The 27,312-nt window shown below is 37.3% G+C and overlaps 1 protein-coding gene across 2 annotated transcripts; it reads right to left on the minus strand.

Moving 5' to 3' along the window:
- Nucleotides 1–6,152: 6,152 nt before the first annotated feature.
- LOC146526465 (uncharacterized) lies at nucleotides 6,153–26,259 on the minus strand. 2 transcript variants are annotated; one of them, XM_085207102.1, is made up of 2 exons: nucleotides 15,262–26,259; nucleotides 6,153–6,709 (listed from the first exon to the last, which is right to left on the minus strand). In XM_085207102.1, the coding sequence occupies exons 1-2, from the start codon at nucleotides 15,434–15,436 to the stop codon at nucleotides 6,654–6,656; spliced, it is 231 nt and encodes a 76-aa protein (XP_085063228.1). In that variant the 5' UTR covers nucleotides 15,437–26,259; the 3' UTR covers nucleotides 6,153–6,653. The 2 variants fall into 2 exon arrangements, with proteins under 2 accessions (XP_085063228.1, XP_085063227.1); XM_085207101.1 differs by having other exon boundaries at nucleotides 15,242–26,259.
- Nucleotides 26,260–27,312: the final 1,053 nt, after the last annotated feature.

A 27,312-nucleotide genomic window follows, 5' to 3' on the forward strand; every position in this document is an offset into this window, starting at 1 on the left:
TATAAAACAAAATATTCTTTACACGTCTATAAGTTTATTACATCTACCCTAACACATATGTATACTGTAATGGTATACACTAACCATTGTTAAACCGTTGTTTGATGCTTTGACTTTATAAGACTTTTTTTTCTTCAATTCTACTAAATGATAATACTGCGGGAATTATAATTTTATTTAGCTATTATTTTAAAAGTATCGTAAGTCTTAAACATTATAAATGTTTGTTCCGTAACAACATAACCTAAGTAAATATTCAGTAGACACTAAGCACTTCCGTTATTGCCAAAATGCCATCAATAATAATTAAATATCATAACTATCTACGGGTGTAACTGTCGAGTTACCAAAACCTATTGAAGGCTCCATTTCATCCTTATTTCATTTAATATACTTCTGACCTTTTATTTCACTTAAAGTTCTTCCTAGTTTAATGAAAGAATTCAAAACAATGCCGTTTACTGAGAACACGTTACTGTTAGTTGTATTACTTTTTCTTTCGATTACATTTTCACTTAGTTCATTTACGCGATTTACTTTTCTACAGACTTTAACCAAGTAAACTAAAAGATGACCTTTAGCACACTGTTAGATTTGTTATAAAGGAGACTTTAATTATAGCGACTACTTTGACTTTTGCATCTTAATATCTTATTAAAATTTTGTTATCATATTGTGCCGCTTCTGCACTTCTACTTGATTAATATTACTGTTACTATTAATAAAATGCTCGTACCTTCATAACGATGCTTACTTCAAGGAAGACGATTTTCATTGTCTTCTTTAGAAGAGCCATCTGCACGGCTGTCACGCTAGCGGCAAACATACTGTTCACGCTTCGGCTTATAAACATGGTCACTGTTGCTTTGTTGAACACTACTACGGGCACGCCTGCTACCACGCACCTACCTTGTTCCTCACGTTCACGTCTTCTGCGATTTCGACTGTACCTTCTGCTACTTGGACGGCGACCATAACTATGCTTTTGACTACAACTTCGGTTATCCCGGTTGCTGTGATCGCTTCCGCTTATTATCTCCGCGTCTATTCTGTCTACGATCACCGTCGCAGACGTACCGTGTTCGTCGTCGTGCGCCGGTTGGTCTGCTTTGGGCGTAGTGACAACACCAGTTATCTTTAGGTGTTGGATCCCACTTCTGACATTTGTAAAAATGTCAGGTGCTAAGTATAATAAAATACTTAATAACCACAATTTATTGTTCCTCTTTTACATATACACACTTCTAACACTGTTTCTATATAACACTTTACACTTATACACGTTTTAAAACGCATAGTTCCAACAATGACACTGATTTTAAATACTTGAACACTGTCACAATTTTACACCTTACGACAGGCAGAATAACGACTGCACTGACTCAATCCTTCAAAAACGTCACTTTTTATAGCCGTTCCCTTCCTCTTTTATAAATAATTATGTGGGTATTATTATTTTATTTTCTGTAAAATTGCCCTCACACTGACAATTGTCTTACATAAATAAGATTGTATTTGTAACAATAGTGTTGTATACACATTCCCAAAAATGAAAAAGTTATTTTTTCAAACAAAATAATAAGTCTTTTATTTCGTTTGATTTCTCTTTTAAGTTCTATTTTGTGTTAAATATGATTATATACCAATGTGTGATAACTAATAAAAGTATGTGATTGTTTTAATTATACGAATACAGTATGAAATTTGCATTTTTTTACTTAATCTACCGTTTTCTCCTGATTTTTTTTATGAAACTACTGTTTTCTCGTTTCTCGGGGTTGGCAACACTGCATAAGCTAACAAAACTCTGAGCGAATGAAATGGACGTTCAAAATTCAAATAAAATGGTGAACGATATTTACATTTAATAGCCTCATAAAGCTAATGGTAATTAAATAATAAATAATTGAATTGAATTGATATATGGCGATAATAAATAATACATATAATTAGGTTTCAGAAGTGAAATATCAAAAGAAAACTATACAACACTGTCATGGACCCCAAGACTACCTCGAATGCGTCAGACCGCAGCATCTTCATTTCCGTGACGTGAAGCTCCTCAGCGTGCCGAGCTGGCCAACATTCGCTGCCGTATAATAGAACCAGTCAGATGCTCTTATATATCAGCCCGTTGAGCTTGGGTGGTATTCTGCGGTCGCAGACCACATCAATAACCTCCCACCATTTGGCCCAGGCAGCGCTTATCCAGCCATGGACATCGTGATCGATGCCTCCAGACTCATGCATAACGGATCCAAGGTACTTGAAACTTTTCCAACTTAACGGCTGGCTCAGAACCTATAAGGACAGTGCTCGAGTCTGGGCTCCCCCAGGCTATGTATTCGGTCTTCGACACATTTTATTTAAGACCGCCGTTCTCAAGCGCACCCTTCCAGAGGTTCACTTTACGCTCCAGCATTAGTTGCTTCTCTTCAATGAGTGTAACGTCATCGGCATACATCATCAGCCATGGAGGCTGGTCCTGGATGTGAGCCGTGACAGTACACTACAATAAATAAGAACGAACTAAAAGCCGAGTCTTAGTGAACCGCCTACTGTGATCTAAAGGGTTTTGTATCGCCATCAGCAGTCCTAACCATTGCGAATCGCAAAGCGGGATCGTGGTACATATCTCTGATAATCTCAAAATAGGCCTCAGGGATCCCTTTGGATCGCAATGCCCTCCAAATACATTGACGAGGCACACAGTTAAAGGCCTTCTGCAAATCTAAAAAGGCCGCAAATCTAATGCAGAGCTCTCCTTTTTTTCCTGTATGCCTCTATTAAAGTACTGATTAAGTTTGTGGTAACGCCCAAGCCAAGCCAAGTGTTGTTGGAAAAAATTCAAGCTTTCTAGTATGGATACCACAATAAAAATAATCAAAAGATTTTGGTACAACACGCCATGAAAGCGAGCAGGATAGAACTGTTTTTTTGTACAAAGTACTATCAAAACTTCAATATTTTAAAATACAATGCTCGCTATTACATTATGTATGTGAAAAAAAAAAAGATTTTCAAAATATACCTATATATTATTTATTAAACGAAACTAAATTTGTGATTGAACGCCAGCTGAAGAAGAGCGCGAACTGCGAGTGAACGAAGACGAACTGAGCGAGCGAGTTTTGCTAGACGTGTGACGTCACGCGAGTCGGTTACGGCCCGACGGAATCTCGCGTCGCACGCTTACTTTAAAGGACAATATCTCAAAAACTAATAGACGTATCAAAATAATTCTTTCACAAGTATTTTTTGTTTTCAAAAGACAATACGATGAGCTAGAATTTAAAGTTAGTGATTATTCTCCATTGAAGCTGTCATTCTTACACAGGGATTTCCCCGTGCATAAAAATATGACTGTTTAATCTGCCCTTGAATTCGAGGTAATGTCATCGAAGCACAGCAAAAGTTAATATTGCCATATAGTAGTTCTTGCATTTTATTGTGGACAGTGGTTAACAAAAATATTTGCATATTGTAGGTGGCGCAGAACACTAGTTGAAAAACAGTTAAATTTTGGAATGAAACAGAAAACAGATAACAAGAGGCTTTTTTGTGTAAATATCAAATCTACTGTTCAAATCAAACAGTAGGGTCGGCAACACTGAGCTTATGTCACCAACAGTGCTGCCAACCCTACTGTTTTAACAGTAGATTGACTATTTTTTGCCTTGTATCAGGGATACATTTTTTTTTATTTTCTGTTTAAGTCCTCATATCTACTGTTTTTTGAAAGGCGTAAAAATAATTATGATTGTAGTGCAACAGGAACTTTGCTTATTAAAGTTGACAAATGTGTATAAGTTTGCACTCATTTCATAACTTCGATGTATTGTAAGTTTTCACTTTTAGTCAAATTTCAGAATTGTGGACCTCCACAGAAAGTACCATAAAGAGTTTGCACGAGGTGAATTTTATACAAAATGCAGCAAAAACTATAATCACTCGTATTTTTAGATTACATGACTTTTCATTTTCTGAGCTCCAAGGGATTCAATTAGATTCGTAATTCTGGTTATTTGATATTCATTTCAGCTTAACATATCCGATACTCGATCTTGTGGTAACCAGCTTAGAGAGAAATTTTATTTTACTGTTTTCTACTGTTTTTTTAGTTCCATAATATGCTGTTTGTTGGTTTCCTGAGGTTGGCAACACTGGTCACCAACATAATAAAATATAATTAGGTTTCAGAAGTGAAATATGAAAATAAAACTATACAACACTAATGTTACAAATACAATCTTATTTATTAAAAATCTAAATAACTATAAACTGAAGTATAAATAACTAGAAACTTAATATAAAACACCAACAACATTCGAAAACACATATAGGTATTTACTCAGTGTTAATTATAGCATATATGTACATAACAGCACACACTTTCTACATACAATAACATCAGCATCCAAAATAACTAGAACAGGTGTACAAATCTCGGAACAACTATCAAGTCAGCTCCAAGCGAGAGCTCATCAATAGCCAAGGAAACAAAACCATTTCCTCCCATCAAAGTAACAGTATTACTCACCCTCTAAGGTACAGTTTATTGATTCTCCCTCACACAACTAACATTTCAAAACAAACAAAGGTTACAAGTCATACTGCTACCATTTCTAGGTTTCCTTATCCAATGTTACTCACACCCCCTTCACCAACCATAAAATTGTTCTAATCGAAAAGAATTGTGTAACGAATGCCCAATTATTAAGCTATGAATCTCTTCTTTCTTTTTTTTTTGTCACTATGAATTATGCTCAACTGGCATGCTCGAAACGCCATATATCAAGAATCTAATTCAATTTCAAATTCACTAAGCCCTATATACATTGACAAGAATCATCTCAAGGCAAACTGGCACCCGTCTCTCCTCTAGCACACTAAGCACAACCACAGAACTCTTCAGAATCAGCCTGCATAGAACATCAACCACCTATGATCACCAGTAATCACTCACTCACTCATTCAACCATGAACATCACCCTTAAGGCGCCCAAAGTCATGTGATAAACAGTCTGAATCATTCCGGTTATTAGCACTTCTAAACCTCTCCACCTCCTCACACTATAGCTCAATATTATTGACAACAGAGTCAGTTTGATATAAAATAGTTTTGTATTATTCCAATATTTAAAGAAGATATTGCATCAGAAAGATTACGGGCTAACTTGGTAACCCCTGAAGTACATTGAGAAGGTGATGAGGTATCAGAGGCCATACTTTCAGATAATGCACCTTTGGGAAAAGTATCAAATCTAACTGTTAATCATTTAAATTTGTTTTTAACCAACTAGCATGACAGGTTGAATTATGAGAAGGAATATTATTTTGTGTACCTTTTTCAAGTTTGTCTAATCTCCAAAGAAATGCATTGTAACGCTCACCAGTAGAGGCACTCAGATACCTGGAGACACACAGAGACGCGTCGCGCATTGCAAGCAGAAGCGCGCATACACGTGCGGGGACGCGTCGCTCATCAGTATCAGAGGCGCGCAGACACGCGCGGGAACCGCATCGAGAGCAGTGGCGCTCAGGAACTTGTTGCGCATCGCGAGCAGTCTCGCAAACGCATCGCACATTGCGAGCAGAGGGTGTGCAGACGCACATCAAGATGCGCAGGAATGCGTCGTACATCGCGAGCTGAGGGCGTGCAGAGGCACACCAAGACGCCCAGGTAAGCGTTGCACGTCGCCGGCAGAGGAACACAGAGACGCGCGGGGACGCGTCACTTGTCGTGGGAGCAGAAGCACCTCATAGCGGCACGGCGGCGGCATGAATGTCCTGCAACAGAACCATGAAAGCACCAGCACGAGCGCTCGAGACACCCTTAGCGCTCAAGTCTCGTAACATGGCTTTCAAATGACTTAACCTATCTCGCTAACCGCGACCACGTGTCGTGTCCGGTCGACGTGATTTGTTTTGTGATTTACTTCCAGCATCACCCATATTTAACACTGTATTTCTATATAAGCAATAAATAATTTAAGAAAAGAGAAATGATGAAACTGGTGTTTTATTTGCTTTCACAAAAATAACAAAATTATAAAGTACAAGGATCTGGCCTGATGGGCTTAGATAGGTATCCCACTTCTGAAATTAGGTTTCAGAAGTGAAATATGAAAATAAAACTATACAACACTAATGTTACAAATACAATCTTATTTATTAAAAATCTAAATAACTATAAACTGAAGTATAAATAACTAGAAACTTATAAAAAACACCAACAACATTCGAAAACACATATAGGTATTTACTCAGTGTTAATTATAGCAGCTCTTTTGACCAATTCACATTATTTATTAATTAAAACATTTAAATTACTTTATAACTTGCTAATAATGATCTATTAACAACCTAATAACAAATCACATCGACTACAACACGTGTAACCTCAAGTATATGAGGGCCAAATATGTCTTCCCGCTAAAATTAGTAACTTAATAACAAATGAAAAGAGCGGGCTTTTTGATATTGACAGTGACATTGACATATTGCAGTACTATATTTGACAGTTGACATTTGTAGCACAGAAGTCTCCTAACTCGGCCATTCTGACCCTGCGTCGTCCCCGACGTAGCTGATCCAGTTGCCTGATCACATGCTGGTGCATCCCGACTAGCCCCAAAGTCATCGGCGTCGTTTCATGGCTGTATTGATGAAAATTCTACAGTAGTACCATATTCGCTGTCTTCATCATCTAAAATTTAAAGTTAATAAATGTCTAAACATTACAACATAAATGAATAGGCAATCAAAAGGTACAGACAAAAGATATAAAAATAAAAAAGTTTTGAGAGCTCTCATTTTTAACCCTGTAAAATCTTCATATCCAAGTATGTTCAGTCCGGTGCAGCAAACTCTGGAACCTGTGAACAGAACAGTCAGAAGGCGTCCCCTCTGTCTGCCAGGACCAAATGTCCACATAGATGTCACATGATCCACAAAGACCAAACGTCAGCAAGGACCAAACGTCCACAAGGCCATAATGTCAGCAAGGACCAAATGTCCACCTTGACCACAAGGACCAAACGTCCTTCAGAGCCACATGCTCTTCACAAAATCTTTCAGGGCCACACACCCGTCAAAATTTCTCAGGCCATATGCCTCATCAGACCAAACGTCTGATACAAGTCAAAGTCAAAAGTCAAAGTCAAAACACCCAACCCAACCCCATGTCTGTGCCCAAAGGGACCACACATCCAATTGAACTCAATAAACAAACTGCCACATTACACCAGTATTGTACACTAAGCCCCACCTTGGTTGTCAAACAAAAATTAAACATTTAGAAAAAGAATTAATGGAGGAAGAGAAAAATAAAATGTCGGTCTGTATGTATGTAAGCATGTAATGATTTAGAAAGAAATTGTGCTAGACAACAAAGCAAGAATTAGTGCAATACAGTTAAAATAACTTGACAACAAAAAAGGCAGTACAAATTTCCAGTTACTAATCCCCATGCCATTGTACCATGTTAGAGCTCCTCGAGTGGTTTAACTACCACCACTCAATAATTAATTGCCTCAGTCTTATAGAAGCTCGGCCTAACCTGACCTCTATTTATAATTCAACCAACATGTTCAATTTCTGTTGAAGTAATAAACATTCGAAATTTTATGGGAAAATCGGTTTTTTTTTTGTTTGAGTGTTAATAGTAACTGAATCCCATCATAACGCATTATCAACACGTCATCAACATATTCTAAAACATGACCACATTCAATATGTGTTTACATAAAATATGACAACATTCAACATATGTTTACATAAAATATTCATAACCACCACCACCACCAAATTATCCGTGTGTGATCATCAATCAAAGGGAGAAGATAGCTTCCTCCGACATTCAACCCTTTCAGTGCCCCACAATCAACACATATCCAGTCATACACACTTTGGATTGCACCCTCCAACACACATACTACACTCCTCTCTTCAAGATAGCTGACAATTTCATGTACTTTAAGCTTTTCCCCACCCCATATAGAAGATAAGCATTTTCCCATATTTACCGTTGTTTGCACATTTAATGGTACTGGCGACCGAATAATGTGAAAATTTATTTATTATGTACATAAGAGAATCCAGCTAATAACTTAAGTGGTACATTAATGTGTTGCCAAACGCTGAATGTGCTGACAGACACTTCAATACAGACACACACTTCAGACACATTTCACACTTCAGACCAGGACAGACACTTCAACAGACATTCCTAGGCATTGTTTACTCCTCACTAATTAAGTTGTCTGAAATTGTCTCCTATATCATAAACGATAAATTATTATTTACTATAAACATTCTTCTGGTTTCAATTTCCCATTTTAATTTGTTTAAAATAATTCAAACTCCTTAACCTCATAATAGCAGCGTTTTAACTGAAATAAAACGTTTATTAATTTACTTACCTTATTCGAAGCTTATTAAATGAGATAGGCACTACGTTTCCCGCCTGTACTTCCTTCTTAGGCCACGCCTTTTTCCCCTGACGTCACTTCCACTTGGCAGCCCCTTCCTTTTGACAGCCGTGTGTAAAAATATTCATTGCGTTTTAGTAAACACCAGGTAGCGATTAATCGTAAGCTTCGAATAAGGTAAGTAAATTAATAAACGTTTTATTTCAGGTAAAACGCTGCTATTAATTTGACTGTCCCTTATTCGAAGCTTATTAAATGAGACGTGTTTGTGATCGCCTGGTGGAAGTGACGAACGCCAATGTGATAGCAGTATAGATCACTTGAAGACTGTAATACTAGAGTAGTACATAGTATAGGTATATTGAATGCAATATAAACTAGAAAATGTCATAAGGCGTATTCTAACAAATCTACTTTTATATGAAATCACAAACATTGAACTCTGTGTGAAAGCAAATTTTATGAGAAATAAATAAAAAGAAAAATTGTTATTATAAAACTTTCTCATTTTAATGAGAATTTTTTATTACAATTATTCATACATTTATCATCAAAATATAATAAACATAATTATTCAGGCAATAAATCACCTAAATTTATCAATCACACGATAGGATCAAACAATTGTGTCACTGATTCTGTATTTATGATTAGATTTTTCAATCGCAAATAATACTATGAAAAGTACTATTAGATCGCAAATTTCCTTAAGCTAGAATTTCGTTGACGGTTCAATTGTCAAACCAATTTTTTGAAACAACCGCAGATCTAATGCTTTCGGAGATAGCTGACACTCCCGCATACTTAAACAAGGATTTGACCTAACCGCCTATTAATGTACGTGACGCGGGTCTGGGCTCACCTCCAATATTGATAAAAAGGTTAAACGATTGCCTTCTCCGATGTTCAAGTAATGATTTTGTTAATTTTTTCTAGAAAACGGGGTCCATTTTCTCATTTTCCTTATTAGCCAATAATTTACATCCTGACTACAGATTTATTACGTACAGACACGTAATAGAATCGGATTTGACCCAAATGGTGGCCAAAAAACTATAGAATTATCGTCAAGGGTGTAATTGTCTGAACCTACTGTTAACAAAGTCAAGTCATGAATTCTTCCTCCTGAACAAAGTAATAGCAGAGCAGCTGTATGTCTTTGCACTTGGAAAACATTAGTTTTGTCTCTATTTCAAATTGGGGCCTTCATATGACTGATAGCTTACACGCGCTATTGATTTCAAAATGTGCTTTACAAGTTCATGGGAACTAAGTTGACCTGATAAATTCGGATGAATTGAAATGATGAATTCGGATGCGATTTATGAAGCAAAACAGAAGTATATGATAATTTGAAGATTAATGATGTAGATCTGACAAAAAGACTAGCAAATTCACTAATTTAAGCAAAACTTAAGGTGATTTATTTTGTAAGATCTACACTAAGAAATCTTATCGTTTCCACGCGATATGATAGACCTTACGTGTTGATGAACGCCAAGATTTCCTCAGAAACTTCAACTGGTTAAAGTTCCTTCCATCTAGTGCCGCAGACCGCCACACTATCAGACCTCCATTGTCATTTCGAACAATTTCGGAGGAGGTAAGCTTGTGATCATGTCTACGAGAACTTTGTCCAGGCGAGGAATCATGCATGGTCCTGCTAGGGAATGAGCTTTGACATCCGGGTGCCAAGATATCCGTCTCCGGCGAGGGACTATAAAAAGATAGATTCCATGAGCCTGGTTAGATGACACAGTATCTTGGGAATAAGAAAAACGGTGGGATAACTACGCTAGATTGAAGTTCCAAGTCCGGGAAAAACGCCTCATGAAAAGCACACCAAGCCTGATCGACGTTTAGATCCAGTGAGACGTAATTAGTCACTACATGAGCTCGACTGAATGCGAACAGGTCTATAAATGAAATTCCCCATTTATGAAAATTCTGTCCGTGCAATCGTGTGTCAATTGCCACTCGGGTCTCTCTTGCAGCCTTGATAATCCATCAGCGTGATTGTTATAAATTTTAGGAATATAAAATGCTTTCATATGAAGATATTCATTCTGGTGAATATAAGAAAGATAATCACCAAATGCATATGCATCTGGTGAATATCTAGAATCAGAAACACATCGGGTGTTTCTTATTCTAGATATTCACCATGTTAGATTCATGAGAGATTCTAATTTTGTTCCCCCTGCATGACGTAGATGCGCTATCACAGATCTGAATGAGAACAGTACTGCGTTCCATTTCTTTTTGATTGCAATGGAGACGGCGCTCTGTTTGTAACCATAAGCCGGCAAGAGTTATATTATTTAGGCAGGCTCCCAATGCCACATCCAACACATCGGTAGTGAGAAAATGAAGGGGTGGATCGAAATGAATAAATGTTGACCGCCTGCAATTTTATAGCCACCAAAGCAGATTTTCCATTCCAGTCAAAGGAATAGCGTGAAGTGTTTTAGTTCATAGCCAAAAATTTTGCTCAAGAATTTCAGAAGTGCGCGATAGTTGAGCTTGCCCCTGGGTACTGGCAAAATTGAGAAATCTCGACAAACTGGCAAAATTGAGAATCCCGACAAACTGGCTAACAAACCTTTGAAGATTTCTGAGGCTTGTTCGTTGATCCGTCAACACTTCGTTTATTGCTGATACTAAAGGGGTAATTTGTCTGCAGATAGACACTTTGTTTGTCCAGGGATTCCAATGAATCCCCAAAAACACTAAGCTCCTCTCTGCAACCTTGGACGATTTTTCGAAATTTATCACCCATCCTAGTTTCTTTAGAAAAACTATCATTTTCTGCACATGCTCCTGGATGTGGAGAGGATGTTTTTGTCCTGGTTGGCTGACAGAAAATCGCCCAGTAGACGATAATTCTTATTGCTTGCTCTCTGAGAATTTCGAGTCATCCAATTCGTTATTGCTGCAAACGTTTGTGGAGCCATACTCAGCCCGAATGGTAAGCAGGTCATCTCCAGGGGATCCTCGGTATAATAGAGACGCAGAAATCTCGTGTGACTTTACCCAATAGGAAGGTGAAAATAGGCTTGTGAGATGTCTATTTTGAACAACCAATCTTTCGGTTGTATCAAATCTCATATGCGCTGAACATTTACGAGCTTGAAATAGCGCGTCATGACATATTGTCTTAAAGCCTTTAAAATGAAAATTGGTCGATATGAGCCGTTGCTTTTGGAACCAGAAACATTGATGATAGAAAGCTTGGAGAGCGCTTTTATCTTGCTTATGATCTGAATCATGTTAATTGATTCGGGCACGTGTCATTTTGAATTGACGGTACCGAGGTACACCAGAGGTGGCTTTAGATTGAAAGGTATGCGATACCTCAATATTATTTTTAGGACTAGGTTCGGAGCCCCTAGACAAGCTCATTGATCTCGACAGTACGCCAGAAACTAAGTCAGAAACTCAGACTTTTATTGTCTTTACTTTGAGGAGACGGTGATAACGGTCGTTTTTGTCCAACCTTACCTTGATCACGTTGTCTAGTGTTTTGTCGAAGGGAACTTCCCTTATAACAACTTTGAAAATTGCGATTATTCGGTGCGGCCGAATTGAAATGAGCAACAAGGTAGCATGTAGCTGGTAACTTGACAATCACCTTGCGGAGGGGCTGCATGAGAGCAATGTGGATGCGGGTAACTGCGGTTACGCCAAGCTAAACCCTGCGAGAGCTAAAAATTTCGATTGAGCCCCTGCAAGGGGCCGTGTGACTTTTTAGAGCTGCCTTCGAGGCAGAAGTCACATTTGTTTTCTGGGCAGGCTGCATGAGGGCAATGCGGACGCGGGTAACTGCGGTTACACCAAGCTGAACCCTGCGAGGGCTTAAAATTTCGATTGGGCCCCTGCGAGGGGCCGTGTGACTTTTTTAGAACTGCCTGCGAGGCAGAAGTCACATTTGTTTTCTGGACAGGCCAGAAACACTTCTTAATTCCACCAGCACGTTCTAAACTACAGTAAACTTTTCTGCGCTGAAAAAATTAGTAGCTGACGGAGGAACCTTGCGAAGACCGGATTTAGCAGCCAAATCCTCAGCCGACGGCCACAGATTAATTGAATTAGATCTGTGGAGCTTTTATGAAAAACGCCAGATGATCAAAGAGCGCTTATTTAAACGTCATAGTTCGACAGGACGCAATCTTTCGCCCACGACAGTAGATCCCGTAAACCATTTTGTAAAGCTTCCATTTGCTTAAAATATATACATGGTTAAGACAGCATATGTCTTGTCGGCGTGATTGAGATTCCGAGGGGTTTCATAAGAACCTGTTTCAAGTTCCGTAAAGCCCGGAGAAAAATTGTACAATTTATTGACAGTCCGCGTATCTGACATCAGACCAATCATCTTTATCCAAATGTGGATGATCAATAAGCATTGAAGGCCGTTGAAGCCTTAGGAATTAAAGAATTTCAAAAGGGAGAGTCAAATCTTTCTTACAATTAACAGATCTTCCAGAATTATCATGAACGATCTCATCATCGATACAGTATAAGCGTACCTTGCCATAAGCGATGTGACACGATCATTAAAATCTGCACTCACTTAAAATCAGCACTCACGTGACAATGGCGATTTCTTTGGAACACGATCTTTCCACATTCTATTCTTTATATTTCTACGGTGTTTACTCTTCGAATCATTTGACGACGAAGAACTACTTGAACTTAAGGACCTCCGCCACTGCTGATTCGGTGAGGAAGAAGTTCCCGGAACCACTGACACTATATTGTTTTCCATGCTAAATTCCAATACACAAAAAAGAAACACTATCCTCCGAAAAAGATGAGAGAACCATTAACTTTTATTAAATTTATCAATTAGTCACATGAAACAAAACCGTTAACATTTACGAAAGTAAAACGTTAATAAAATATAAAATTAAAAAATGTGAAGGTAGATTAACAAATTATATCGGCCTACTTAGCCATATAATTTCACTATTCAACTAAACATTTAATAAATGAAATGTGAAATGAAAAGAAAAAATATACATTATTATAATAATGTAAAAACTTACTTGTATAATATCTTTGAAGAGTCGGAATAAGTAACTCGGACGACGACCGACTCGGCGGGAAAATAAAACGCCAATGAATATTTTTACACACGGCTGTCAAAAGGAAGGGGCTGCCAAGTGGAAGTGACGTCAGGGGAAAAAGGCGTGGCCTAAGAAGGAAGTACAGGCGGGAAACGTAGTGCCTATCTCATTTAATAAGCTTCGAATAAGGGACAGTCAAATTAATAGTAGTACACAGAAATCTTTTGCTACAATAATCCCTCCCGCTAATTATTTATATAGCTATTAATAGAGGTAAGTCTAAATATTGTATCCTCAGTTATATAAGTAATAGTTGTAAACTTAGTCTTAGCAAAAATTATTTATGTAGTAATCTTAATGAACTTGATGTAATCGATAATCTTATTTGTGAAACTGAAATTATGTCTATGTACGTTATGGCTTTTAATTCACTTCCTACTATTTGTAAAACAAATTTTATTTTAGGAAATTTACATTTTTGTCAATCACTAGGTAATAACTGATGGGTCTTTATTTATTCAAATCTACTAAATTGCATGTTAATTGTAATAACAATGATTTCAATGTAACTTTATTTGACACTGGTATTTTAACTTTGAAGCTGAATTTATTTACTCAGATGTTACCTACAACATATGTTACAGATGTAATTAATTAATTATTAATATTTAGTCTCCATATACATTCTACCATTAGGCATGAAAATATTACATTTGATTTTATTAACATAAAATTTACAATTTTTATATTTACTTGTTATGTAAAATTTATTAGTTCAATTAATCCAACAATTAAATTAAATTCTACTCATTCTGATTTCAATCTTATAGCAGACAATTGTTGCAATTGCACGTAAATTAAAAATATTAATAATCCTAAGGTACAGTTCCTCTAAGGTACAGTTTATTGATTCTCCCTCACACAACTAACATTTCAAAACAAACAAAGGTTACAAGTCATACTGCTACCATTTCTAGGTTTCCTTATCCAATGTTACTCACACCCCCTTCACCAACCATAAAATTGTTCTAATCGAAAAGAATTGTGTAACGAATGCCCAATTATTAAGCTATGAATCTCTTCTTTCTTTTTTTTTGTCACTATGAATTATGCTCAACTGGCATGCTCGAAACGCCATATATCAAGAATCTAATTCAATTTCAAATTCACTAAGCCCTATATACATTGACAAGAATCATCTCAAGGCAAACTGGCACCCGTCTCTCCTCTAGCACACTAAGCACAACCACAGAACTCTTCAGAATCAGCCTGCATAGAACATCAACCACCTATGATCACCAGTAATCACTCACTCACTCATTCAACCATGAACATCACCCTTAAGGCGCCCAAAGTCATGTGATAAACAGTCTGAATCATTCCGGTTATTAGCACTTCTAAACCTCTCCACCTCCTCACACTATAGCTCAATATTATTGACAACAGAGTCAGTTTGATATAAAATAGTTTTGTATTATTCCAATATTTAAAGAAGATATTGCATCAGAAAGATTACGGGCTAACTTGGTAACCCCTGAAGTACATTGAGAAGGTGATGAGGTATCAGAGGCCATACTTTCAGATAATGCACCTTTGGGAAAAGTATCAAATCTAACTGTTAATCATTTAAATTTGTTTTTAACCAACTAGCATGACAGGTTGAATTATGAGAAGGAATATTATTTTGTGTACCTTTTTCAAGTTTGTCTAATCTCCAAAGAAATGCATTGTAACGCTCACCAGTAGAGGCACTCAGATACCTGGAGACACACAGAGACGCGTCGCGCATTGCAAGCAGAAGCGCGCATACACGTGCGGGGACGCGTCGCTCATCAGTATCAGAGGCGCGCAGACACGCGCGGGAACCGCATCGAGAGCAGTGGCGCTCAGGAACTTGTTGCGCATCGCGAGCAGTCTCGCAAACGCATCGCACATTGCGAGCAGAGGGTGTGCAGACGCACATCAAGATGCGCAGGAATGCGTCGTACATCGCGAGCTGAGGGCGTGCAGAGGCACACCAAGACGCCCAGGTAAGCGTTGCACGTCGCCGGCAGAGGAACACAGAGACGCGCGGGGACGCGTCACTTGTCGTGGGAGCAGAAGCACCTCATAGCGGCACGGCGGCGGCATGAATGTCCTGCAACAGAACCATGAAAGCACCAGCACGAGCGCTCGAGACACCCTTAGCGCTCAAGTCTCGTAACATGGCTTTCAAATGACTTAACCTATCTCGCTAACCGCGACCACGTGTCGTGTCCGGTCGACGTGATTTGTTTTGTGATTTACTTCCAGCATCACCCATATTTAACACTGTATTTCTATATAAGCAATAAATAATTTAAGAAAAGAGAAATGATGAAACTGGTGTTTTATTTGCTTTCACAAAAATAACAAAATTATAAAGTACAAGGATCTGGCCTGATGGGCTTAGATAGGTATCCCACTTCTGAAATTAGGTTTCAGAAGTGAAATATGAAAATAAAACTATACAACACTAATGTTACAAATACAATCTTATTTATTAAAAATCTAAATAACTATAAACTGAAGTATAAATAACTAGAAACTTATAAAAAACACCAACAACATTCGAAAACACATATAGGTATTTACTCAGTGTTAATTATAGCAGCTCTTTTGACCAATTCACATTATTTATTAATTAAAACATTTAAATTACTTTATAACTTGCTAATAATGATCTATTAACAACCTAATAACAAATCACATCGACTACAACACGTGTAACCTCAAGTATATGAGGGCCAAATATGTCTTCCCGCTAAAATTAGTAACTTAATAACAAATGAAAAGAGCGGGCTTTTTGATATTGACAGTGACATTGACATATTGCAGTACTATATTTGACAGTTGACATTTGTAGCACAGAAGTCTCCTAACTCGGCCATTCTGACCCTGCGTCGTCCCCGACGTAGCTGATCCAGTTGCCTGATCACATGCTGGTGCATCCCGACTAGCCCCAAAGTCATCGGCGTCGTTTCATGGCTGTATTGATGAAAATTCTACAGTAGTACCATATTCGCTGTCTTCATCATCTAAAATTTAAAGTTAATAAATGTCTAAACATTACAACATAAATGAATAGGCAATCAAAAGGTACAGACAAAAGATATAAAAATAAAAAAGTTTTGAGAGCTCTCATTTTTAACCCTGTAAAATCTTCATATCCAAGTATGTTCAGTCCGGTGCAGCAAACTCTGGAACCTGTGAACAGAACAGTCAGAAGGCGTCCCCTCTGTCTGCCAGGACCAAATGTCCACATAGATGTCACATGATCCACAAAGACCAAACGTCAGCAAGGACCAAACGTCCACAAGGCCATAATGTCAGCAAGGACCAAATGTCCACCTTGACCACAAGGACCAAACGTCCTTCAGAGCCACATGCTCTTCACAAAATCTTTCAGGGCCACACACCCGTCAAAATTTCTCAGGCCATATGCCTCATCAGACCAAACGTCTGATACAAGTCAAAGTCAAAAGTCAAAGTCAAAACACCCAACCCAACCCCATGTCTGTGCCCAAAGGGACCACACATCCAATTGAACTCAATAAACAAACTGCCACATTACACCAGTATTGTACACTAAGCCCCACCTTGGTTGTCAAACAAAAATTAAACATTTAGAAAAAGAATTAATGGAGGAAGAGAAAAATAAAATGTCGGTCTGTATGTATGTAAGCATGTAATGATTTAGAAAGAAATTGTGCTAGACAACAAAGCAAGAATTAGTGCAATACAGTTAAAATAACTTGACAACAAAAAAGGCAGTACAAATTTCCAGTTACTAATCCCCATGCCATTGTACCATGTTAGAGCTCCTCGAGTGGTTTAACTACCACCACTCAATAATTAATTGCCTCAGTCTTATAGAAGCTCGGCCTAACCTGACCTCTATTTATAATTCAACCAACATGTTCAATTTCTGTTGAAGTAATAAACATTCGAAATTTTATGGGAAAATCGGTTTTTTTTTTGTTTGAGTGTTAATAGTAACTGAATCCCATCATAACGCATTATCAACACGTCATCAACATATTCTAAAACATGACCACATTCAATATGTGTTTACATAAAATATGACAACATTCAACATATGTTTACATAAAATATTCATAACCACCACCACCACCAAATTATCCGTGTGTGATCATCAATCAAAGGGAGAAGATAGCTTCCTCCGACATTCAACCCTTTCAGTGCCCCACAATCAACACATATCCAGTCATACACACTTTGGATTGCACCCTCCAACACACATACTACACTCCTCTCTTCAAGATAGCTGACAATTTCATGTACTTTAAGCTTTTCCCCACCCCATATAGAAGATAAGCATTTTCCCATATTTACCGTTGTTTGCACATTTAATGGTACTGGCGACCGAATAATGTGAAAATTTATTTATTATGTACATAAGAGAATCCAGCTAATAACTTAAGTGGTACATTAATGTGTTGCCAAACGCTGAATGTGCTGACAGACACTTCAATACAGACACACACTTCAGACACATTTCACACTTCAGACCAGGACAGACACTTCAATAGACATTCCTAGGCATTGTTTACTCCTCACTAATTAAGTTGTCTGAAATTGTCTCCTATATCATAAACGATAAATTATTATTTACTATAAACATTCTTCTGGTTTCAATTTCCCATTTTAATTTGTTTAAAATAATTCAAACTCCTTAACCTCATAATAGCAGCGTTTTAACTGAAATAAAACGTTTATTAATTTACTTACCTTATTCGAAGCTTATTAAATGAGATAGGCACTACGTTTCCCGCCTGTACTTCCTTCTTAGGCCACGCCTTTTTCCCCTGACGTCACTTCCACTTGGCAGCCCCTTCCTTTTGACAGCCGTGTGTAAAAATATTCATTGCGTTTTAGTAAACACCAGGTAGCGATTAATCGTAAGCTTCGAATAAGGTAAGTAAATTAATAAACGTTTTATTTCAGGTAAAACGCTGCTATTAATTTGACTGTCCCTTATTCGAAGCTTATTAAATGAGACGTGTTTGTGATCGCCTGGTGGAAGTGACGAACGCCAATGTGATAGCAGTATAGATCACTTGAAGACTGTAATACTAGAGTAGTACATAGTATAGGTATATTGAATGCAATATAAACTAGAAAATGTCATAAGGCGTATTCTAACAAATCTACTTTTATATGAAATCACAAACATTGAACTCTGTGTGAAAGCAAATTTTATGAGAAATAAATAAAAAGAAAAATTGTTATTATAAAACTTTCTCATTTTAATGAGAATTTTTTATTACAATTATTCATACATTTATCATCAAAATATAATAAACATAATTATTCAGGCAATAAATCACCTAAATTTATCAATCACACGATAGGATCAAACAATTGTGTCACTGATTCTGTATTTATGATTAGATTTTTCAATCGCAAATAATACTATGAAAAGTACTATTAGATCGCAAATTTCCTTAAGCTAGAATTTCGTTGACGGTTCAATTGTCAAACCAATTTTTTGAAACAACCGCAGATCTAATGCTTTCGGAGATAGCTGACACTCCCGCATCCTTAAACAAGGATTTGACCTAACCGCCTATTAATGTACGTGACGCGGGTCTGGGCTCACCTCCAATATTGATAAAAAGGTTAAACGATTGCCTTCTCCGATGTTCAAGTAATGATTTTGTTAATTTTTTCTAGAAAACGGGGTCCATTTTCTCATTTTCCTTATTAGCCAATAATTTACATCCTGACTACAGATTTATTACGTACAGACACGTAATAGAATCGGATTTGACCCAAATGGTGGCCAAAAAACTATAGAATTATCGTCAAGGGTGTAATTGTCTGAACCTACTGTTAACAAAGTCAAGTCATGAATTCTTCCTCCTGAACAAAGTAATAGCAGAGCAGCTGTATGTCTTTGCACTTGGAAAACATTAGTTTTGTCTCTATTTCAAATTGGGGCCTTCATATGACTGATAGCTTACACGCGCTATTGATTTCAAAATGTGCTTTACAAGTTCATGGGAACTAAGTTGACCTGATAAATTCGGATGAATTGAAATGATGAATTCGGATGCGATTTATGAAGCAAAACAGAAGTATATGATAATTTGAAGATTAATGATGTAGATCTGACAAAAAGACTAGCAAATTCACTAATTTAAGCAAAACTTAAGGTGATTTATTTTGTAAGATCTACACTAAGAAATCTTATCGTTTCCACGCGATATGATAGACCTTACGTGTTGATGAACGCCAAGATTTCCTCAGAAACTTCAACTGGTTAAAGTTCCTTCCATCTAGTGCCGCAGACCGCCACACTATCAGACCTCCATTGTCATTTCGAACAATTTCGGAGGAGGTAAGCTTGTGATCATGTCTACGAGAACTTTGTCCAGGCGAGGAATCATGCATGGTCCTGCTAGGGAATGAGCTTTGACATCCGGGTGCCAAGATATCCGTCTCCGGCGAGGGACTATAAAAAGATAGATTCCATGAGCCTGGTTAGATGACACAGTATCTTGGGAATAAGAAAAACGGTGGGATAACTACGCTAGATTGAAGTTCCAAGTCCGGGAAAAACGCCTCATGAAAAGCACACCAAGCCTGATCGACGTTTAGATCCAGTGAGACGTAATTAGTCACTACATGAGCTCGACTGAATGCGAACAGGTCTATAAATGAAATTCCCCATTTATGAAAATTCTGTCCGTGCAATCGTGTGTCAATTGCCACTCGGGTCTCTCTTGCAGCCTTGATAATCCATCAGCGTGATTGTTATAAATTTTAGGAATATAAAATGCTTTCATATGAAGATATTCATTCTGGTGAATATAAGAAAGATAATCACCAAATGCATATGCATCTGGTGAATATCTAGAATCAGAAACACATCGGGTGTTTCTTATTCTAGATATTCACCATGTTAGATTCATGAGAGATTCTAATTTTGTTCCCCCTGCATGACGTAGATGCGCTATCACAGATCTGAATGAGAACAGTACTGCGTTCCATTTCTTTTTGATTGCAATGGAGACGGCGCTCTGTTTGTAACCATAAGCCGGCAAGAGTTATATTATTTAGGCAGGCTCCCAATGCCACATCCAACACATCGGTAGTGAGAAAATGAAGGGGTGGATCGAAATGAATAAATGTTGACCGCCTGCAATTTTATAGCCACCAAAGCAGATTTTCCATTCCAGTCAAAGGAATAGCGTGAAGTGTTTTAGTTCATAGCCAAAAATTTTGCTCAAGAATTTCAGAAGTGCGCGATAGTTGAGCTTGCCCCTGGGTACTGGCAAAATTGAGAAATCTCGACAAACTGGCAAAATTGAGAATCCCGACAAACTGGCTAACAAACCTTTGAAGATTTCTGAGGCTTGTTCGTTGATCCGTCAACACTTCGTTTATTGCTGATACTAAAGGGGTAATTTGTCTGCAGATAGACACTTTGTTTGTCCAGGGATTCCAATGAATCCCCAAAAACACTAAGCTCCTCTCTGCAACCTTGGACGATTTTTCGAAATTTATCACCCATCCTAGTTTCTTTAGAAAAACTATCATTTTCTGCACATGCTCCTGGATGTGGAGAGGATGTTTTTGTCCTGGTTGGCTGACAGAAAATCGCCCAGTAGACGATAATTCTTATTGCTTGCTCTCTGAGAATTTCGAGTCATCCAATTCGTTATTGCTGCAAACGTTTGTGGAGCCATACTCAGCCCGAATGGTAAGCAGGTCATCTCCAGGGGATCCTCGGTATAATAGAGACGCAGAAATCTCGTGTGACTTTACCCAATAGGAAGGTGAAAATAGGCTTGTGAGATGTCTATTTTGAACAACCAATCTTTCGGTTGTATCAAATCTCATATGCGCTGAACATTTACGAGCTTGAAATAGCGCGTCATGACATATTGTCTTAAAGCCTTTAAAATGAAAATTGGTCGATATGAGCCGTTGCTTTTGGAACCAGAAACATTGATGATAGAAAGCTTGGAGAGCGCTTTTATCTTGCTTATGATCTGAATCATGTTAATTGATTCGGGCACGTGTCATTTTGAATTGACGGTACCGAGGTACACCAGAGGTGGCTTTAGATTGAAAGGTATGCGATACCTCAATATTATTTTTAGGACTAGGTTCGGAGCCCCTAGACAAGCTCATTGATCTCGACAGTACGCCAGAAACTAAGTCAGAAACTCAGACTTTTATTGTCTTTACTTTGAGGAGACGGTGATAACGGTCGTTTTTGTCCAACCTTACCTTGATCACGTTGTCTAGTGTTTTGTCGAAGGGAACTTCCCTTATAACAACTTTGAAAATTGCGATTATTCGGTGCGGCCGAATTGAAATGAGCAACAAGGTAGCATGTAGCTGGTAACTTGACAATCACCTTGCGGAGGGGCTGCATGAGAGCAATGTGGATGCGGGTAACTGCGGTTACACCAAGCTAAACCCTGCGAGAGCTAAAAATTTCGATTGAGCCCCTGCAAGGGGCCGTGTGACTTTTTAGAGCTGCCTTCGAGGCAGAAGTCACATTTGTTTTCTGGGCAGGCTGCATGAGGGCAATGCGGACGCGGGTAACTGCGGTTACACCAAGCTGAACCCTGCGAGGGCTTAAAATTTCGATTGGGCCCCTGCGAGGGGCCGTGTGACTTTTTTAGAACTGCCTGCGAGGCAGAAGTCACATTTGTTTTCTGGACAGGCCAGAAACACTTCTTAATTCCACCAGCACGTTCTAAACTACAGTAAACTTTTCTGCGCTGAAAAAATTAGTAGCTGACGGAGGAACCTTGCGAAGACCGGATTTAGCAGCCAAATCCTCAGCCGACGGCCACAGATTAATTGAATTAGATCTGTGGAGCTTTTATGAAAAACGCCAGATGATCAAAGAGCGCTTATTTAAACGTCATAGTTCGACAGGACGCAATCTTTCGCCCACGACAGTAGATCCCGTAAACCATTTTGTAAAGCTTCCATTTGCTTAAAATATATACATGGTTAAGACAGCATATGTCTTGTCGGCGTGATTGAGATTCCGAGGGGTTTCATAAGAACCTGTTTCAAGTTCCGTAAAGCCCGGAGAAAAATTGTACAATTTATTGACAGTCCGCGTATCTGACATCAGACCAATCATCTTTATCCAAATGTGGATGATCAATAAGCATTGAAGGCCGTTGAAGCCTTAGGAATTAAAGAATTTCAAAAGGGAGAGTCAAATCTTTCTTACAATTAACAGATCTTCCAGAATTATCATGAACGATCTCATCATCGATACAGTATAAGCGTACCTTGCCATAAGCGATGTGACACGATCATTAAAATCTGCACTCACTTAAAATCAGCACTCACGTGACAATGGCGATTTCTTTGGAACACGATCTTTCCACATTCTATTCTTTATATTTCTACGGTGTTTACTCTTCGAATCATTTGACGACGAAGAACTACTTGAACTTAAGGACCTCCGCCACTGCTGATTCGGTGAGGAAGAAGTTCCCGGAACCACTGACACTATATTGTTTTCCATGCTAAATTCCAATACACAAAAAAGAAACACTATCCTCCGAAAAAGATGAGAGAACCATTAACTTTTATTAAATTTATCAATTAGTCACATGAAACAAAACCGTTAACATTTACGAAAGTAAAACGTTAATAAAATATAAAATTAAAAAATGTGAAGGTAGATTAACAAATTATATCGGCCTACTTAGCCATATAATTTCACTATTCAACTAAACATTTAATAAATGAAATGTGAAATGAAAAGAAAAAATATACATTATTATAATAATGTAAAAACTTACTTGTATAATATCTTTGAAGAGTCGGAATAAGTAACTCGGACGACGACCGACTCGGCGGGAAAATAAAACGCCAATGAATATTTTTACACACGGCTGTCAAAAGGAAGGGGCTGCCAAGTGGAAGTGACGTCAGGGGAAAAAGGCGTGGCCTAAGAAGGAAGTACAGGCGGGAAACGTAGTGCCTATCTCATTTAATAAGCTTCGAATAAGGGACAGTCAAATTAATAGTAGTACACAGAAATCTTTTGCTACAATAATCCCTCCCGCTAATTATTTATATAGCTATTAATAGAGGTAAGTCTAAATATTGTATCCTCAGTTATATAAGTAATAGTTGTAAACTTAGTCTTAGCAAAAATTATTTATGTAGTAATCTTAATGAACTTGATGTAATCGATAATCTTATTTGTGAAACTGAAATTATGTCTATGTACGTTATGGCTTTTAATTCACTTCCTACTATTTGTAAAACAAATTTTATTTTAGGAAATTTACATTTTTGTCAATCACTAGGTAATAACTGATGGGTCTTTATTTATTCAAATCTACTAAATTGCATGTTAATTGTAATAACAATGATTTCAATGTAACTTTATTTGACACTGGTATTTTAACTTTGAAGCTGAATTTATTTACTCAGATGTTACCTACAACATATGTTACAGATGTAATTAATTAATTATTAATATTTAGTCTCCATATACATTCTACCATTAGGCATGAAAATATTACATTTGATTTTATTAACATAAAATTTACAATTTTTATATTTACTTGTTATGTAAAATTTATTAGTTCAATTAATCCAACAATTAAATTAAATTCTACTCATTCTGATTTCAATCTTATAGCAGACAATTGTTGCAATTGCACGTAAATTAAAAATATTAATAATCCTAAGGTACAGTTCCTCTAAGGTACAGTTTATTGATTCTCCCTCACACAACTAACATTTCAAAACAAACAAAGGTTACAAGTCATACTGCTACCATTTCTAGGTTTCCTTATCCAATGTTACTCACACCCCCTTCACCAACCATAAAATTGTTCTAATCGAAAAGAATTGTGTAACGAATGCCCAATTATTAAGCTATGAATCTCTTCTTTCTTTTTTTTTGTCACTATGAATTATGCTCAACTGGCATGCTCGAAACGCCATATATCAAGAATCTAATTCAATTTCAAATTCACTAAGCCCTATATACATTGACAAGAATCATCTCAAGGCAAACTGGCACCCGTCTCTCCTCTAGCACACTAAGCACAACCACAGAACTCTTCAGAATCAGCCTGCATAGAACATCAACCACCTATGATCACCAGTAATCACTCACTCACTCATTCAACCATGAACATCACCCTTAAGGCGCCCAAAGTCATGTGATAAACAGTCTGAATCATTCCGGTTATTAGCACTTCTAAACCTCTCCACCTCCTCACACTATAGCTCAATATTATTGACAACAGAGTCAGTTTGATATAAAATAGTTTTGTATTATTCCAATATTTAAAGAAGATATTGCATCAGAAAGATTACGGGCTAACTTGGTAACCCCTGAAGTACATTGAGAAGGTGATGAGGTATCAGAGGCCATACTTTCAGATAATGCACCTTTGGGAAAAGTATCAAATCTAACTGTTAATCATTTAAATTTGTTTTTAACCAACTAGCATGACAGGTTGAATTATGAGAAGGAATATTATTTTGTGTACCTTTTTCAAGTTTGTCTAATCTCCAAAGAAATGCATTGTAACGCTCACCAGTAGAGGCACTCAGATACCTGGAGACACACAAAGACGCGTCGCGCATTGCAAGCAGAAGCGCGCATACACGTGCGGGGACGCGTCGCTCATCAGTATCAGAGGCGCGCAGACACGCGCGGGAACCGCATCGAGAGCAGTGGCGCTCAGGAACTTGTTGCGCATCGCGAGCAGTCTCGCAAACGCATCGCACATTGCGAGCAGAGGGTGTGCAGACGCACATCAAGATGCGCAGGAATGCGTCGTACATCGCGAGCTGAGGGCGTGCAGAGGCACACCAAGACGCCCAGGTAAGCGTTGCACGTCGCCGGCAGAGGAACACAGAGACGCGCGGGGACGCGTCACTTGTCGTGGGAGCAGAAGCACCTCATAGCGGCACGGCGGCGGCATGAATGTCCTGCAACAGAACCATGAAAGCACCAGCACGAGCGCTCGAGACACCCTTAGCGCTCAAGTCTCGTAACATGGCTTTCAAATGACTTAACCTATCTCGCTAACCGCGACCACGTGTCGTGTCCGGTCGACGTGATTTGTTTTGTGATTTACTTCCAGCATCACCCATATTTAACACTGTATTTCTATATAAGCAATAAATAATTTAAGAAAAGAGAAATGATGAAACTGGTGTTTTATTTGCTTTCACAAAAATAACAAAATTATAAAGTACAAGGATCTGGCCTGATGGGCTTAGATAGGTATCCCACTTCTGAAATTAGGTTTCAGAAGTGAAATATGAAAATAAAACTATACAACACTAATGTTACAAATACAATCTTATTTATTAAAAATCTAAATAACTATAAACTGAAGTATAAATAACTAGAAACTTATAAAAAACACCAACAACATTCGAAAACACATATAGGTATTTACTCAGTGTTAATTATAGCAGCTCTTTTGACCAATTCACATTATTTATTAATTAAAACATTTAAATTACTTTATAACTTGCTAATAATGATCTATTAACAACCTAATAACAAATCACATCGACTACAACACGTGTAACCTCAAGTATATGAGGGCCAAATATGTCTTCCCGCTAAAATTAGTAACTTAATAACAAATGAAAAGAGCGGGCTTTTTGATATTGACAGTGACATTGACATATTGCAGTACTATATTTGACAGTTGACATTTGTAGCACAGAAGTCTCCTAACTATATTTTATTTTATTTGTAATATTATTATATCGAGCAAGTACATAAAATTAAACACTTTACAAAAACTAAAATTTATGGAACACCTTTCCACAATTTTTGGTAAAAATATAAAGAAATAAGAAAGATAGACAAAAAAAGAATAGCATTTTGTAGATTTACTTTAACAAATGTATTATTTATTGTTCCATTATAGAATGATTGAGAGACAATACAAAATTCGCATTATATTTACGCGGTGTATAACTGATAGTTGGCCTGTAGGATCTTTGATATTGTATGGGAGTATTAAAAATCATTTCTCGTCTAGGAGACTACTTCAATGTTGAAAATTTTAAAAACACCTTCGGATTTGTTTGTGCTGATTTTGGAATCGGTTCTTTACTTTTAGCAAGTATGTTTTATCTGTACATTATGTATTACTTAACTCTTTGCCATAAATGAAGGCTAAACGTTTGTGAAGCCTAGGAGTTTGTAAGCATTTGCCGAGCCATCACAAGCGTATGAAGCACATATTATAATAATATTCAAAAAAGGTTTTAAGCGTATAAATTTATAAATATTACATACAAATTTTAACAAATTAATCTTTGAAATATTCACTATTTTAGGTAAAAAAAATAATGATACAATAATATTTTAGATAAATGATTTATAACCTGTGATAATATGCTTATATTGAAGCATTAATTATCTGTGCGGACAATCGTCATCAGTAATCTTGAATATCTTCTTGTTTCTACCTTTCCCTGTGTCCTCTGAACGACGCTAACGGGTAATGTAATGTACTTTTTTTTTTTATATTCATTTAAAACATAAATTTAACTTCATTTGTTTGTGTATTTACTTTATTTGGTAATTTCACGTTGCTTTGTGTTATTGTATAAGTTATGAATAATTATTTCGTAAATTTCAATTTATAAAGATGGCGACGAAAAAAACTTTAGTGTTTGTCGTGTCAGTTTTGAAATGTGATCTTTAATTACATTTATATAAATATTTAAAGTAATTATTACAAACGAAGCTAATAAAATTAGTTCAGCAATACAATATATTATATTTA

This window comes from Heliconius melpomene, unplaced genomic scaffold, assembly GCF_056956725.1.
Source record: "Heliconius melpomene rosina isolate 202511_hmr_F unplaced genomic scaffold, ASM5695672v1 ptg000032l, whole genome shotgun sequence".
Classification (NCBI taxonomy): Eukaryota; Metazoa; Arthropoda; class Insecta; order Lepidoptera; family Nymphalidae; genus Heliconius; species Heliconius melpomene.